Source organism: Aulostomus chinensis, chromosome 18 (assembly GCF_037954235.1).
Source record: "Aulostomus chinensis isolate RoL2024-O1b breed Wild chromosome 18, RoL_Achi_v1.0, whole genome shotgun sequence".
Taxonomy (NCBI): domain Eukaryota; kingdom Metazoa; phylum Chordata; class Actinopteri; order Syngnathiformes; family Aulostomidae; genus Aulostomus; species Aulostomus chinensis.
Window position 1 is genome coordinate 21,779,169 of NC_141337.1, and position 17,321 is coordinate 21,796,489.

Genomic DNA, 17,321 nt, shown 5'->3' on the forward strand with positions numbered 1-17,321 from the left:
ATGTACGTGGGACAAGTGTTTGGCTTGACAGCGGCTAACAGAAAGCCAGCACAGCGACACGGCAGCAACGTCCCAGTACGAGGCGGCGCATCCCAATTTGAAGTGACCAGTTGCTCCCTCAAATGAGCCCAACGGCTCAGTAACAGACATGTTTAAAGGGTCGAACCGGTAACTGTGACCATAGTGGAGGAACCAGCACCTGACCAGTGGAGGTATGGTGTCATTGCCTCAGTGGTACTGGTCTGCTACCAGTTAGCTACCAGCCACACAGACATGCTGGCGGACCTCAGACCGGACAGGTGAGGGCCCTTTGTGTTACACACCACCCAGAATTTTGTTGTAAGCTTTCATGAATAAAAGCTTTCAATTCAGCTCAGTTTTTGTGTTTTTACAGATCAGCAAAGAAACATTAAAAACATTAAAATTCATTTCTTAAAAAATGTCTGAGTGTTCTGGCTGTCCAGGTGTCACTGGACCGGCAAGCTGGTTATTGCCCCCTAGGGCTGAGTGTGGTTAGGGACCAGCATTCCTTGGTTCTGGTTTCAGTTGTCTAATGAACAGTCTGGATTCAGTATTGTAGGGGGGCGGGGTAGGGGGGGGGCGGTCGACCCCGTATCTACAATAGTCTAGCTCCGCCACTGAGGCTGCTCCTGGATTTTTCTCTCCCAGTAAACCCGGGTGGACTGGTCCACAGCGCGGCCACCATCTCAGCCCTCCCTCGGACCCTCCTCCAGTCTCGTCCTCCGCGGAGATGAGCCAGGCTCAGCTGTGAAGCACATCGTCTCCGCAGTGACTCGGCGTGGACGCGGGGGAGCTCAGGATGATGTCCTCCTACTACCACCCCGCCAAGGAAGCAGACATGGCGGCGATCACGGAGCCGCTGTGCCTGGAGAGAGGTAAACCCCGCGCAGAACGCTTCATATGACACACGCACGGACACTCCATCCTGTTACTGCATGACCATCGTAGGAACAGACCCGGGAGCTGGGCTCCGGGAGCCGTCTCTGATCGCCTCGGTGCTTTAGTAGACCCAGTGCTCGTTCTCTGTCAGGACTCGAGTGTTCGGCTGCGTCAGAAATGTGTGCGACAAAGGCGCGGTCAAGCTGGGGTCATTAGCTGAGAAAGGGCCCTTCTGACCGACCCTTAGCGTGCCAGCACACACACGTGACTCCGTATAAACTGGAGGGTGTGTGTGCGTGCGTGTGTGACTGGTATTAATATATACATGTGTTCATGTATGTTGATTCACCAGACAATTAAAATCGCCCGCAGCTTTGGTACCGAGGGCACCGCAGCACCGCCCCCGCGGTGATCGTCGGGGCTGTCAAAGCCCGATCCATTCGGACGCTCTCGTCATAGAAAAATGATGCTATTAAAACACGAGAGGCACCCGTGACCCATCCCCGGACCCGAGCGTGTGCGTGTGGAACTGCGAATGACCACCGGGGGGCAGTGAGGCGCCTCAGCTGTCTGCAGGAAGAAGAAGAATAAGAAGTTGATGTTGAGCTGTCCTGGCTCGTACTGGGGTGGGACTCGGTACCAGTGACACCAGTCAGCTGAACCCAGCATTGTTCAAGAGCTGCACACGCACCCGGCCGATATTTCGGTGGACGCTGTTATAACTCACGTACCCTGTGACGTCACCACAGCTCTGACATGTCTCACCCTGAGACGAGCTTCCTGCTTTGGGAGGAGCTACGAGATATCGCAGAGATTTTGTACAACTTCACGACAATCAGCTGAATTAACAAACGATATCTGGAAGCTCTTTGTCTTAGTGAACAAAAAAAATAAATAAGCGAAATTTACAGACACTTCTGAAATGCGTCATTAAAAAAAATACAAAAACAGACATTGATTTTCAAAATAAACGTTTTACTAAATAGTAATAAGGTTAAAGGCAATTCTGGAAGGCTTGTGCACCGTTCAAAATTACTGTGTTGTTTTGTAATTGTGATTAATGCGCAGCACCAATGATAAGCTGCTGCCAGCGTTCCCTAGCGGAGGTCAGGAGACAGTAACAGTACTGGTCAAGCTGAGTGGCTAGACTGATGTGTGTTTGTGTGTGTGTGTGTGTGTGTGTTAGATGTGTGCAGGGTGATCGAGTTGCTGGACCGGCTGCAGCGTAGCGGCGAGCTGCCACATCCCAAACTTCAGGCCCTGCAGAGAGTCCTGCAGAGCAAATTCTGCGCTGCCATCAGAGAGGTACAAACATGGAGGAGGCGAGGGTGATGGGGGTCACACTCATGAGTCACACACCCTGATGTTTCCCACCTCATACATTGAGGATCAGCCAGTGATGTCACCTTGGTCACGCCTCCATGTGACCCTCCCCACTGGCCCTGAGCGCGTTCACATGTCAGATAAAGCTGAGATGCTGTTAGACACAAGACCGTCTCATGACCTTCACCAGGTGTCCTCTCATGACCTTGGGTCTGCAGTTGGTCTCATGGGGGTATGGTAACACCTGGTTTATCCTAGCCCTAGCCAGCGACCTTTGACCTTTGCTCCAGCCGGGGCCCCACCCACAACCTTCTTGCTGGGAGTTCACAGTGCTGATCTCTGCGCCACCGTGCCGCCCTATTGTAAAGCGCAGATTTAAATGACAGGGTTTTTTCTAAACATGTTTTTATTATGATGTAGTTCTATTTCTTTGAAAGTCATGTGAGTCATGAGTAGATTGCGATGATGATGATGATGATGATGATGATGATGATGATGATGTGGGGGCCTGACGGTTCAGCTCGTGTTTCTCGGATGTTTATTGTGTTCCATTACCTCACGACTCTCGTTTGTGGCTCTGACCTCACGGCGTTCTGCCTCAGGTGTACGAGCAGCTCTACGACACTCTGGACATCGTCGGGGGACCGGAGGTGCGAGCCCAGGCTACTGCCAAGGTAGAACACACACTAAAGAGTCCATCAGTGCTGCACAAGAGAAACCACACACACACACACACACGGCCATGAACGTGTGCTGGTTCTGGATGGGATGAGTGAAGGTGAATCCATGAGGACACCAACACATTCATCATTCATTCATTCATCATACTGACAAGCAAAGGGAGTTCTCACTTAATCTGATCCCTGGGTGGCACTGCTGGTGACAGCATTCTCCTGAAGCAAGTGCTTACTAACGGGTGTCTGGAGCGCAGAGATTTTGTCTTTGACCTGCAGCGTCACGTCTTTGAGGCTCACAAAGAACCAGCCCCTGTGTTTATCTTGAAGCTAATGGAGACAGACGGCTAACGAGAGCAAAACTGACCAAGACAGTCTCCCAGTCACCGTCCAGGATGATCCACGTCATCCGGCTGTAGCATCAATAACCCATCAATGATTTGAGCTAAAAACTAACAAACTAAATAAAAGTCCTAGAGCAACTGGAACAAGCAGGAGTTTGTTAGTTCGTCGTGCAGTTAGTTTTTACCTCAGAGAAGAAGACATGGATACACCAGGCGTTCCGTCTCCGTTCGCTCCAAGCTGGATATCCTTAGCCGCCTCTTCCTGGATTCTGGAGTAACCTAGAAGGGATGCAGGAGGGAAAAGACATCTTTGAGAACACATGTCACAGTTGTGAGTACTTCAAAGGGAAAGTACACAGTTTGGGTGAAGTAGTAATATTCCCAGTAAGTCACATCAGTGAGTGAACTCGCCCAGTAGCAGAGACAGTTCTAAAGGGAGACGGCGTGCTGAAGAATGATGTCATGTGTTTGTGTCACATGGGTATCACAGCTGCCCCGCCCCCTTTAGCAGCCTGGCAGCAGCTCCACAGTCGGCCATGACCTGTCCTTTCACCACATAGTGAGCCAAGTAACCGTGGTGACGGTGCAGTAGCAGCGGTAGTCCCTGAGTGGAACCAGCGCTGCTCAAGGTGTTCAGAACCTTGGTTCTGTCTGGAAAACGGCTTTTACCTGATTTGCTAGTTTTTTGTCCTCCTGTTGCATTCTCACCAGTTTTAGCTGAAATGCGTCTCAGAGAGCAAATCCGCTGCTGCCCGCGCATCCCTGTGTCCCCCCCAGGGCTGCAGAGGTGAATAAATCAAGCGTTTACCCAGAGACAGTCGAGCTACGTGAGACCGGAACAACTGGACCTTTGTGTGATACATTCAGGGATGTGGCTGAAGCTGAAGGTTGCATGTTGGAATAGACGTGCTGTTATGCTGCTGCTGCTGCAGCTGCTGATGCTGGTGGTGGTGATGGTGATGATGGTGATGGTGATGATGATGATGATGGTGATGATGGTGGTGATGATGGTGATGATGGTGGTGATGATGGTGATGATGATGATGATGATGATGATGGTGATGATGGTGTTGATGTTGATGATGATGATGATGATGGTGATGATGTTGATGGTGATGATGATGATGATGGTGATGATGGTGTTGATGGTGATGGTGATGATGGTGATGATGGTGATGATGGTGATGATGATGTTGATGGTGATGATGGTGTTGATGGTGATGATGGTGATGATGATGATGATGGTGATGATGGTGATGGTGATGATGATGATGGTGATGATGATGATGATGGTGATGATGATGATGGTGTTGATGGTGATGATGATGATGATGATGGTGATGATGGTGATGGTGATGATGGTGATGGTGTTGATGGTGATGATGGTGTTGATGGTGTTGATGGTGTTGATGATGATGGTGATGATGGTGTTGATGGTGATGATGATGATGGTGTTGATGGTGATGGTGATGATGATGATGATGATGATGGTGATGATGGTGATGGTGTTGATGGTGATGATGGTGATGATGATGATGGTGTTGATGGTGATGATGATGGTGATGATGTTGATGGTGATGATGGTGATGGTGATGATGGTGATGATTGTGGTTTCCCTCTGACCAGGCCACAGTGGCAGCGTTTGCAGCCAGCGAAGGCCATGCCCACCCTCGGGTGGTGGAGCTGCCCAAGACAGAAGAGGGTCTGGGCTTCAACATCATGGGGGGCAAAGAGCAGAATTCCCCTATCTACATCTCCAGAGTGATTCCTGGGGGTGTGGCCGATCGCCAGGGGGGGCTGAAGAGAGGAGACCAGCTGCTGTCAGTCAACGGAGTGGTAGGAGGCAACTTTATTAAATTGGACATAAAACTGGCGGCCATTGTGATGTGTGGATATGGAACAGTCGGTGTCAGGGGAACGATGCCTCGATGAGATCAGGAATATTCTGCCCGTCGCTCCGTAGCAGCAGACCCTCGCAGTGCCGCTCAGTTTAATTACCAAAACCTTCAGAAAACTCAACCACGAACATTTAGATGTGACTGGGTTTCATGCCAATCATCTCTGGCTCTATTTCAACCACAACTCACACCATCATTGCTGCTGTCTTCTTCTTGAAAATCTTTTGGCCATAAACTAAAGGATTTTTGCCAGTAGAATGTCACTTTAAGTTTTTCCACGTGATAATGACGCAAAAACCAGGTGAAGTGAGGAAGATGCTGGTCGCGGGAACGATGATGAACAGTGACAAACACCGGCAGAGAACCAGGTGACTTCCTCACTCAGATCCTTCCGTCGTTATTCGTCGTTCATGAAGGTCTGGTTCCACTCGTGTTGTAGCACTGGCTGATGTGGGTGCAGGTGTGGGGTAACCGCTGCCCTTCAGACCTTTGTCCCGTCACAGTGTATGTTTGTGTGTGTGTGTGTGTGTGCAGAGCGTGGAGGGCGAGCATCATGAGAAGGCGGTGGAGCTGCTGAAGGCGGCCCAGGGCTCAGTGAAGCTGGTGGTGCGCTACACCCCGAAGGTCCTGGAGGAAATGGAAGCTCGCTTTGAGAAGATGAGGAGCGCCCGGAGACGACAGCAGCACACAAGCTACTCGTACGAAGCACGAATCTGAATATGAAGTCGTCGACAGACGCGACTGTCTTTCTATTGGTCCGCCTGAACACAAGCAGCCAATAGAAATGTTTTATTTCTTTCAGTTCCTCCCACAGACTCAGCTAAACGACTGGCTAAACGTTTGGATTGGCAAACACAAACTAATGATATTTTAATGTTTCTTTTAGGGCATTAAAATACGCTGGTAAGAGCAGCACTAGCAAATTTTGAAGCTTCTAATTGTGTGTCTTTAAAACAGCAGCTGCTAACAAGCAGCTAAACTAGACAGCAGAGGTCGTCGCGTTCATTTAACGTCTTCAGGTCAAAAGCAGAAGAAGCACGAGGTTAGTTGTGGTAACGTAGCTTGTTGGTAGTGTAACGTTAGCTTCATACCACGTTAGCTTCATACCGCGTTAGCTTTATACCACGTTAGCTTTGTACCACAAACGATTACTTTTATGCTTCAAAAACAAAATAAGGCAATTTTATATTAAGCTTACTTAGGAAACACACTTGTAAGTTTAAAGTTTGGTTCACCACAGTTTTTATTTTCCATTAATAACCTACTTTTGCTCGAGGGAACCCATAACAATGCTCACGTCCATGTTAAGCTGGTGTTAGCTTCTCGTCTCCTCCTGTGTGAGGAAGCTGCTAATTCTGTGATACAGGATGACATAAGGTCCAGGTAATTTTCTTTGGGTGTCAGAGCTGTCAGCCTCTACCCCTGCCATCCAACAGCCTCGCTAATTTACCGTCAGTCTGTCCGTTTGCCCATCTGACACGTGAAACTCGTACAACTCGACAAACATGTCTGCTGTGTCCCTGCAGGTCTCTGGAGTCCAGGGGTTAGCTGATCCAGCACCTCCACCCACCTCACCATCCACCCCTCCTGACTCCTGTGCTCCCATAGGAGGTGTGAGCGTAGACCAGAAGCAGAAAACCAAAGTAGCCTACCAACCCTTGTGAAGCTGAGAGGGAGCCAGACCCTGCAGTTTCAGAGCCTCCTCCCTCCCTCCTCCGTAGAAACGTGCTGAGTAAGATAGCCGTCCCGCCCGTCATCTCGCCGCCCTCTGTCCCGTCACATTATTAGTGTGTGGTTTGACTAGATCCTAGTGTGTAGTTGTCCTGTGGTGCACTGCACTCCTCAGCAGTGTCCGCTGTCTGCTGCAGCCTTCACCCCCCCCCCCCCAATGTATCAGATGTCCCAACTAGAGGGCTAGCATCGTGAAGAACTGCTCTGAAGTCAGTGGTATAGTAGTCCTTTTGAGACTTTTTTTTAATTGATTTGTTTATGGATTTACTTGTATTATTTATTCATGAAATAAAGTCCAACTGTGTAAATCAAATGTCGTCCCACCTGCTGTTGGAGCTCTCACCTACAGGAAGATTCTCCGGCTCTCCTTCTTCAGCTAATACCTGTAGAGGTGTGATGAAGGAACTGGTCAGACACCAGAAGCAGGCTGGAGACTCAGAGACGCTTCCACTGGACACTTTAACATTCTAACATTCTTAGATTGAGATGTTCAAAGCTGCCCCCTTCCAGACCAAACTGGATTAATTCAAAACAGGTTGTCCTTTTCTAACAAACGTCGACTTTTCAACAATGTCTACCTCCCCTCACGGTCTCCTACACCTGAAGTTGTACTTTCACGCGATGCTGAAAAGGTGTTTGACCAAGTGGAGCGGAGGTACTTGTTTGATGCACTAGAAAAGTTCCAAGAACAGTGTCTCCCTATACGCAGACGACCTCTTGATATACCGCTCTGACTCCTCCCCCTCCCTGCCTTCAGCCTTAAGTGTTTAAGAGACCCTTGGTAAACTCTGAATATAAAACTAATCGATCCAAGAGTGAGCTTTTCCTAGCAAATGAAGCAGCGCGTTCATTATCATTCAACACCTTCCCTTTCGAAGTAACTTCTAAATTTACTTACTGTGGAATAAATGTGCAACACAAATTTTCAAAACTCTTTAAAGAGAACTTTCCTTCTCGCATGACAAAGGTTGAACAGCTCTTAAACCACTGGAACCAGTAGCTGGTCGAATTAATTCAGGAAAATTGTCTACATTCCTCAAAATTTACCTTTTTCAGAATATTCCTGTTTTTTGTTTTTTTACCAGTCTTTTTTTCATAAACTGGATGGAATCTTTTCATCGTTCATTTGGAATCATACACCAGCCGGAGCTGGGACAAGCCTTCCAACGCCACCCAAAGGTGTAGGTGGCATGGCTCTCCCAGGCCTCCGCTTGGGCGTGTATCACCTGACCCACGTAGCTCCGGCTGCATGGAGACCCCGGTTCTGATGCGCTTTCTTTCTTGAGTCTAAGTCATGAAAGCAGTCCTCACTGGCGGCTCTCGCATACGCGCCTCTCTCGTTATCGTACACAGCAAACCTGGATACCGTCCCAGATAAGGAGGCATTTTGGTGGGCAGTCCTTTTCACTTCAAGCCCCTGTCTATGCTGGTCATTGTTTCAACCCATCTATGATGGATAAAGTGTTCCTAAGATTGACTTTGTGTCCTTTCAATATTTGTGATACCTTTAATATACCTAGAACTCATTTCTCTCGTTTTCCTCAATTCCATAACCTCAGTAGGAATATTTCCTCTGTATTTCTGAGACAACCCTCTTGCCCCCCCATGACCATGAACTAGAAAAGCCTCTATCATTCCAGGGTATGAGATCAGCCTCTTGTCGCACACTGACAGCGTTTCACTCGTTTCGGACATTAAATGTCACTGCGAGGGTGAACTTGGGGAAGCCATCAGTGAGGAATCTTGGGGGTCGGCCTTGAGCTCATCAGTCTGTGCGGGACACACACGTTCTGGTCCTGCCCAAAGCTTGGCCCTTGTTGGACGTCCATCATTGACACAGTGCCAGGCTTCTTGGGGCAGCAGATTCCACCGCGCCCTCCAGTGGGGATGTTAGGGGCTGCACCTGACCCTCAAGGTCGAACGAGGCCACAGTCAAACAGAGACGCTCTCCTCACCTCCTGGCCAGGCGGCTCATTCTGACATTTACACGCTGGATCAAGAAAGTCATGGAAATATGAGCTACTCTCTCAAAGGATCAGCACAAAACTACCATAACATGATTGTGGAGCGGCACGTATCCCATCATCCTCAAACTGAGTGGAGACGTTGCCATCAGCTACCATGAGGTCATAACTTTTAATCAGTGGTCACTCCTTCCCCTACATGTGATATTTTCTTACTGTTTCTATTTGTCTGATGGCTTTATTATTATTATGATTATTATTATACTTTATAATTCTATTACTCTTCTTTTCCTGGTCTTTGATACCTTTATTTAAGTCATTTACTACATTCAATGTGAAATAATTTCAGATATGTTCAAGTTATTACATCCAAATTGAACTGAAATAAAGAGGATGTTCAACACTGGAGGCATGTCATGAGCTGCTGGTGGCCCCCGGGGGCCCCCGGTGGCCCCCTGCCCCAGCATCCAGCACCCTGCTTTCAGCTCCGACACCCCAGGAGGAAGAAGAGAGGAGGCAGAAAAAGGAAGAGATGAGGAGGAGGAGAGTGGGAGGAGGTGAAGTGGCTGTGGTCCAGGTGAGAGGCGCCTCCAGGGGGAAGTGTTGGACAGTAAAAACTGGGTCGGCCTCCAGTCGTTCATCAGTCGTCACTTTTTCCCGAGCAAAGACGCTGAATCCCTTCTTCTCTCTTAAGTCATGAATGTATGTCGTTTCACCACCTCTGACATATCCCACACGATCGTCACCTGGAAAACGACGGTTTGTAGGACGTTTCTGATCCGTCTCTTCATTCGCTGATGTCCGCCACTGCTGAAGCCTCTGAAATCATTTCGACCTGTCGCTCTGCGCTCCGTCCACTCTGAGCTTCTCTAGTAATCTGTCTCAATCTAAAAACACACACTGAACGTAGTTGATCACCACTGAAAATCGACTTGTCTCGTAACAACTTTACTCCTCCAGGAAATCAAAGCAATTCTGAACAAGGAACTTTTTTAAAGTTGGTAAATCAGCATAACATGAGGCAGAGCGCAGCCGTGACCACGCAGTCACATGGTCAGGCGTTGAGAGGGTTCACGGTCATCAAATTAAAAGCCACTCTTCTGAGGTTGTGCTAGAGGGAGGCTGGGTATCAGTAGAACGATTTAACCTCTGGAATCAGTTTGGAAATAAAGACGTTTCCGCGCGCCCCTCTAAAAATCTCCTCTGACACCAAGCAGCAGAGGGGACGAGTCGAGAGAAAACAGTCTTCCTCCAGTTCTGGGTTTAAATTTCTCTTGTTTTTGGTCATTGAACTCAGCACAAACCTACTGAGGGTCATACATCATCGATCCTAACAAGCTAAAATAAGAAAGGTCCCGTAACTCAAGCTGAAGTAGGAGAGCAGGCAGCAGGGTTCCTCCAGGTTCTCTACACTCTCTCAGTGGGAGCCTCGAGAGTCTCGACTGGCTTCTAAACAACTCGGAACAGGATCAGAGTTTCGTCTTCACTCTCATCTCTGTGTCCTGATCTTACAATCAAAAAGAGAAGTACTAGCATGTACCTTTACTTCACTTTGTACCTTTCTGTGGGGCAAAAGATGCAGTGTTGTTCTCTTGAGGTGACGAACCTCCATCATGACTGTGACCCTGCAACTGCACGTCTGTCTCTGATTGTTTTTGTTTTTTGTCTGTTGAAGAAATTGAAGGTGAAGATTAACATCCGGAGTTCTACACACACGCACAGCGTCGCAGCAGCTGCAGCGTCGCAGGAGCGTCGCAGGAGTGTCGCAGGAGCTCTCCATCGCTGAGTGAAGGGAGCGCTCTCGCTGATCCGTGCAGGCTCCTCCTCTCACATCCTAGACCTGAACTCTTCCCTCCTCCTCACCAGAGAGCGGCTCACGTCCGACACACTGCGACAACCTACACACACACACACACAAACACACACACACACACACACGCACAAAGTATCTGTAATTTCCCCCCCCCCGTGTGTGTGTGTGTGTGTGTGTGTGTGTGTATGTGTGTTACCTGCCAGGGCCATAGCCAGTCTCAGTTCCTCCTTTAGAAGTTCCAGTAGTTCAATAACTCCTTGTTCCCCCTGAACACACGCACACACACACCTCTGAAATCCTCACTAATACAGCATTTTGAAACATGCAAAAAGAAGAAGTAGAGGTCGATGAATAAAAACACCAAAAAAATACAAAAACTAAGAAGCAACAACAAACATGCAGAAGTTCTGTCCTCTTTGAATACAGCAACATGAGGTTTGACTGACATCTGTGGTGTCATTAATTTAACTTTATGAGAGAAAGCTGGGGGTGGTGTGTTTGTGTGTGTGTGTGTGTGTGTGTGTGTGTGTGTGTGTGTGTGTGTGTGTGTGTGTGTGTGTGTGTGTGTGGCCTCACCTGACAGGCGAGACCCCACAGCACCGGCCGGCCGATGAAGACCGCCTTCGCCCCCAGAGCGAGGGCCTTCAGGACGTCAGTGCCTCGCCTCACACCTCCGTCCATGAAGACGTCACAGCGACCCTGCACGGCCCCCACCACCTCCTCCAGCACATCCAGCTACACACACACACACACACACACACACACACACACACACACACCTTTATATTGGAGTTGCTGCCATTGTTGACAGACGTTTGATAATAAATCCCAAACCCAAAACAAGTTTCCATTCATCTGAAAGCCTGATTCTCAGTTTGTCTCCTCCAGCCTGGAAGCTCTCCAGCCTCTCTGATTGATTATTGAGGACCGTCCTCCTGTGTGTATATATACGTGTATATATACACACGTATATACACACGTATATACACATGTATATACACACGTATATATACACGTATATATACACACGTATATACACACGTATATACACACGTATATATACACGTATATACACACGTATATATATATATTTATGTGTATATATGTATATATATGTTTATATACATATGTATATACTGTATGTATATTGTGTATATATACGTGTATATGTGTGTATATATATGTATATGTGTATATATGAGTGTATATGTATATGTGTGTGTATATATGTATATATATGTATATATGTATATGTGTATATATACGTGTATATATGTGTGTGTATATATGTACATATATGTATATATGTATATGTGTATATATGTGTATATATGTATATGTGTGTGTATATATGTATATATATATGTGTATATATATGTGTATATATATGTATATGTGTATATACCACCGTGCTGCCTAACAATACTAACAATAATTAGTGTTTCGAGTGCTGCTACAGTGTAAAGCAAACATAATAGGGTCTTCACCTGAAGCACCTTCAGGCAATCATAACAATACTGGAGACAAACAAAGCCTTGTGTCATGGAAATGAAACTTCATTCTGAAACAACAGGGACGTTTTCTCAGATGAAAACATCACGTCACATATGTGAGAGTAACGTCTGATAAATACCTACAATACTGCGTCATAAGTGATGGTGATACCTGATCTTTCAGTGACAACACACACACACACACACACACACACACACACACACACACACACACACACACCCTTGTACTTATATCTTTGTGAGGACTTTCATTGATATGATACATTCCCTAGCCCCTCCCCTAAACCTAACCATCTCAACTGACTGCCTGACCATAACCTTGACCCTAAACCTAACCTGAACCTGATTCTAACCTTGACCCTAAACCTAACCTGAACCTGATTCTAACCTTGACCCTAAACCTAATCTGAACCTGATTCTAACCTTGACCCTAAACCTAATCTGAACCTGATTCTAAACTTGACCCTAAACTTAACCTGAACCTGATTCTAACCTTGACCCTAAACCTAACCTGAACCTGATTCTAACCTTGACCCTAAACCTAACCTGAACCTGATTCTAACCTTGACCCTAAACCTAACCGGAACCTGATTCTAACCTTGACCCTAAACCTAACCGGAACCTGATTCTAACCTTGACCCTAAACCTAACCGGAACTTGATTCTAACCTTGACCCTAAAATCAAGTCTTGACCTTCAAAAGGACCTTTGAAGAAGTGAGGACCGGCTAAAATGTCCTCACTTTCCAAACATGTCCTCACTCTGTTGGTTAAAAACATATTCTAGTCCTCAATATGTAGTAAATACAAGAACACACACACACACACACACACACACCGTGGCAGGAACCCCATCCAGCTGTCGAGCACCATGATTGGACACCAAGATGCCATCTACACCGTAGTTTACAGCCTGGACAGCATCCTCACCTGTGCGCGCACACACACACACACACACACACACACACACACACACACACACACACACACACACACACACTATGACGTTTATAAAATCATCACATTGTAGAAACTGGTTTGGAAATTTGCTGGCAGCCATCTTGGATTGATTGTTTATAATTTGATGGACGACCCCTACAGAACAGGGCGCTCATCAAAGTGTGTGTTCATAACTGATGATTGACAGGTGGGATTCTTCTACTAACACTGCGGCGTGTGTGCTGCTGCGTGCTCGGACACCACGTCCACTCTGAAACAGTTCCTCCATCGTGTTTTTGTCCTGGTCTGAACTGGACTCCTATTGTTGGAGGCTGCGGTTGCTAACTTCCTGTGGCAGCCATATTGGACCCTTAATTTTTTATTAAAAATGTTTTAATAATTTATCCCGGACACAGTAACTGGAGTAATAGTGGTGGATCAGATTAGACCAATCAGTACTACAATAGTACAAAAGATTTAATTTCACTATCCGAGTGTGTGTGTGTGTGTGTGTGTGTGTGTGTGTGTGTGCGTGTGTAAACACCATTCAGTATTCCCTTCACAATGACTGGTAGGTGTGTGTGTTTCTTCAGCCAGGTGATGTCATCCCAGCAGAGGGTGGGGTCTATCGCTTTAGCAACATAAACTGCCAAACCGCTGTCGTTGCCATAGTTACCCTCCGAGAAAGCCAGGGAGTCTGTCGAGAAGTTAGACATTCTGCAACACACAAACACAAGCATGCATGCACACACACACAGGTTAGAAGGATGCTGGTCTGGATGGAGAGAGTGTGTGTGTGTGTGTGTGGGGGGGGAGGCTGCTGTCACTGTGTGGTTCCTACCTCAGGTGGGAGGGCAGTTTAAATTGGTTGCGCATGTCGTCCAGTCTCCTACCCAGGTACGGCGTATCCACGGTAACAAAGACAGCCTTATAACCCGCCTCCTCCGCTCGGCGGACCAATGACAGCGTGAGCTCTCGGTCTTTATAGATGTACAGCTGCAGCCACAGGACAGACCCGCCCCCTGGGGACTCTGTCATTGCTGACATCACTTCCTCAATACTGGAGGTGGCCCAGGAGCTCAGCATCATCCCTGTCCCCACAGCTCGGCATGCTGGGTAGGAATGTAGTTTGGAATGAACCTCTCACTGATGAATTCCAGTCCTACCAGCCAGCAGGTTCAGGAGCCTCCATTTAAACACTCAGCATCCAGGAGTTTTAATAGAGAGTAAACAATACAATAACAAGAAACGATGACATAAATCCTGCAGCGCTCTCGCTGAATACTGGAGGAGCTGATACCCGACCCGACCGAGCAGCAAGGTTCTGTAGGAGCATTAAACCTGGACTAGCTACAGCGCCTCCTGCTGGCAGGGACTAGAAGCACCAAACCGATCAAATACGGTCGATAAAAACCTCAGGACTCGAAATCCTACTGAGATGAAAGTAGAGAGGTGATTGATGTTGAGTTCTCTCAGATATCCAAGGTAAAAGTACACATTCTACTTGATATCTGTGTATTCCAGCCCCAGCTGTGGTGCTCTGACTGAAGCTGGAGGCTCCACAAGAGTAAGTTCATCATCATCATCATCATCATCACATTCTGTGTCAGGATTTGTGGGATTTTCCTCAGTATTTTTTAACCATTAGTAAATAAAAAAGGAACTAATCACTTATGACTCAATTAGTTGCATTAATGATAGATGAGTAAACAAGACAAGTAAAGTACATGTACCTCAACATTGTACTTGAGTAAAAGTACTCAGTTCTTTCTACCCCTGGGAGAACTCCACAGTAACCGACTCTGATCTCTGACTGTGAAGTGAAAATGACTTGATAACAGAGTCTGTGTGTGTGTGTGTGTGTGTGTGTGTGTGTGTGTGTGTGTGTGTGTGTGTGTGTGTGTGTGTGTGTGTAAACCTCTGGCTGTAGCCGTCTCTCCCTCAGGGTGAGCCATCCTCTGCATGGCTGTGGCTGCCACACAGATTGGCATGTTGACACTCTGACCAAGAACAGAAACACGCATGTCCACACTGGAAACGTCCCTCAACACCCGTGGGACCAGACACCACCTACACACACACACACACACACACACACACACACACACACACACACACACACACACACACACACACACACAGAGTTACATCATGCGCATGTCCTCCACCTGTAATTGTGTTATGCTGATATTCAGGGACGTGAACACTCAAGCTTTTAATGCCTCTGAGATAAGGTCAAAGGTCACCAGGCAGGTGGTCTTAGTACTGGCTGCATTGGCAGAGTTCAGGGCCTGTGTGTGTGTGTGTGTGTGTGTGTGTGTGTGTGTGTGTGTGTGTGTGTGTGTGTGTGTGAGAGAGAGAGTCCAGCTGATTCATTGGTCCTTCATCTGACTGATGTTATGATCAATAACTTGGAGTCATCAGCAGTACTCAGTAGTACTGAACGTCTGTGGTGCTGAAGTAGCAGACAGATTTATCCACGGCCCTCCAGGCAGGATCATCTCGGATCTGCAGTATTCTCTAAAATACACAACGTACACGCTCAACCAAGCACGAGCTTCAAGAAGAGGTGTCACTCATGATTAGGAATGTGTAGTCAAGGAGGAGGAGGAAGATGAGGAAGAGGAGGAGAGACGTGCTGCAGCCTTCAGACGGCACGTTGGCCTGAACTCTCATCACATGATACACTCGTGTGTGGCTCATTACGCTGGACCTGATAAGTTTGTTGAGCCAACGGAAAAGTGATTAAGAGATCAGGTTCAGGTTTGAACACAGAGATGAAGCTGGAGGCTTCAGTCTGTCCTGACACTGTGCTAACACACACGCTAACGCGGACCAAATGTGCGCCTGTCCAGAAAAATGTAACGTGGACACAGAGATCCCGCTTATTAATCTTCTATCTGTCTCTCTCTCCCTTCCTCCCTCCCTTTCTTCCCGTCTCCGTCCACCTTTCTGTTCTTTCTCTCGGTCCTGTCGAGGCAGATGGCCGCCCCTCACAGTCCCGGGTCTGTGCTTGCTCATGGGCAGCTGTTGGTTCTGAATCATGAAAGAGTTCTGGGTTTCCTTGTGATTTGTCGCCATACAAATGAAACTGAATTAACGTGACTCGTTATCGCACAACTCTTAATTTGCCCAAATAGTTGTTTTTGTTGTTGATACAATTCAATATTTACGGCTTAATGAATTATAACAAATAACACTGTAGCTGAAGGAGTTTTCTTAAATCTAGAAAGCACTCAGCTCATTCGTCCACTCCAAGAACAGGTCGGACCACTGATCCAGAGCAGGGCCGGTTCATCTGGAGCTCAATGTCATGTGACGGAGATATCAGTCATTATATTGAAAATATGCCCTCTGGATCCCAGATTCAGATCTCGGTGATCACGTTTCCGAAATTTGAGGGAGACGTATCCTGACAGATCCAGAACAACTCCTCCAGTCAGGATCTACCGATCACCGGTCTCCTGCTACATCCTCCATCTTTCCTGCTGATTTCTGTCCTTTAGTTTTTTGGAGATGCTGCTACTGAACACGCAGACGCACGCCAGAGATCACATGACCTCTGTGGAGGAGCTAATAATAAACCACAATACAAACCATTTCAGGGACAAACATGCGTGCAGAATAAAAACTCAAGTCTCGCAGTTCGACTCCAGTCGGGTCTGAGAGCTCAGAGTCACAGCTGGCAAATTGTTGAAGTACAAAAAGTACCACTTAGCAATGAAGTATAGATAATCACAAGTATTTCTACTCAACCAGAGTGGTGTGTGTGTGTGTGTGTGGTACCTGTTGAAGGCAGCAACATTGTCAGCCAGTGTGTGTTGCTCCTCGGCTCCTGAGCGGTAGTAGTCGTACACAGATTTAGGAAGAACTTTACTGGCCTCCAGCTCGAAGTCAGACACACACACACGCGTCCCCGCCATGGCAGCAGCAAGCTGAGCTCAGTGTGTGTGTGTCACCTGGACATCAGCGGGAGAGAGGGTGATCTGTAATCATTAACCAGCAGCAAGAGTGACTGGCCCAAGGGAGGGGGTCTCCTTAACATGATCTCTGAGGGGGAGGGGGGTCTCTGCTTCATTACATGAGATAAAGACATGTTAGGAGCAAACACACAGGGTTGTTGGCATCGTGGTTATGACTCTGGTACACCCTGTGTGTGTGTGTGTATGAGAACCATCAGTGTATCCAGGCTGTGTAGTTGTGAACTTTGACCCCTCCTGTGT

General features: G+C 47.4%; 2 protein-coding genes across 2 annotated transcripts; one reads left to right on the forward strand and one right to left on the reverse strand.

Moving 5' to 3' along the window:
- Nucleotides 1–592: 592 nt before the first annotated feature.
- On the forward strand, nt 593–7,190 carry lin7b (lin-7 homolog B (C. elegans)). Its single transcript, XM_086185710.1, has 6 exons — nt 593–896; nt 2,087–2,205; nt 2,826–2,897; nt 4,868–5,077; nt 5,674–5,837; nt 6,666–7,190. The coding sequence occupies exons 1-6, from the start codon at nt 821–823 to the stop codon at nt 6,685–6,687; spliced, it is 663 nt and encodes a 220-aa protein (XP_086041836.1). The 5' UTR covers nt 593–820; the 3' UTR covers nt 6,688–7,190.
- A 1,797-nt stretch (nt 7,191–8,987) lies between these two features.
- Nucleotides 8,988–17,091, reverse strand: hao1 (hydroxyacid oxidase (glycolate oxidase) 1). Its single transcript, XM_086185709.1, has 8 exons — nt 16,885–17,091; nt 15,017–15,168; nt 13,940–14,210; nt 13,643–13,815; nt 12,998–13,089; nt 11,224–11,382; nt 10,844–10,913; nt 8,988–10,732 (listed from the first exon to the last, which is right to left on the reverse strand). Exons 1-8 carry the CDS (start codon nt 17,019–17,021, stop codon nt 10,662–10,664), a joined length of 1,125 nt encoding a protein of 374 aa, XP_086041835.1. The 5' UTR covers nt 17,022–17,091; the 3' UTR covers nt 8,988–10,661.
- Nucleotides 17,092–17,321: the final 230 nt, after the last annotated feature.

Coding starts and splice junctions, on each gene's coding strand:
- lin7b (XM_086185710.1), top strand. CDS start 821: ATGATGTCCTCCTACTACCACCCCGCCAAGGAAGCAGACATGGCGGCG. Junction 897..2,086: donor GCCGCTGTGCCTGGAGAGAG/GTAAACCCCGCG, acceptor TGTGTGTGTTAG/ATGTGTGCAGGGTGATCGAG. Junction 2,206..2,825: donor TCTGCGCTGCCATCAGAGAG/GTACAAACATGG, acceptor GTTCTGCCTCAG/GTGTACGAGCAGCTCTACGA.
- hao1 (XM_086185709.1), bottom strand. CDS start 17,021: ATGGCGGGGACGCGTGTGTGTGTGTCTGACTTCGAGCTGGAGGCCAGT. Junction 13,816..13,939: donor AAACTGCCCTCCCACCTGAG/GTAGGAACCACA, acceptor TGTGTGTTGCAG/AATGTCTAACTTCTCGACAG. Junction 10,914..11,223: donor TGTGGGGTCTCGCCTGTCAG/GTGAGGCCACAC, acceptor GCGTGTGTTCAG/GGGGAACAAGGAGTTATTGA.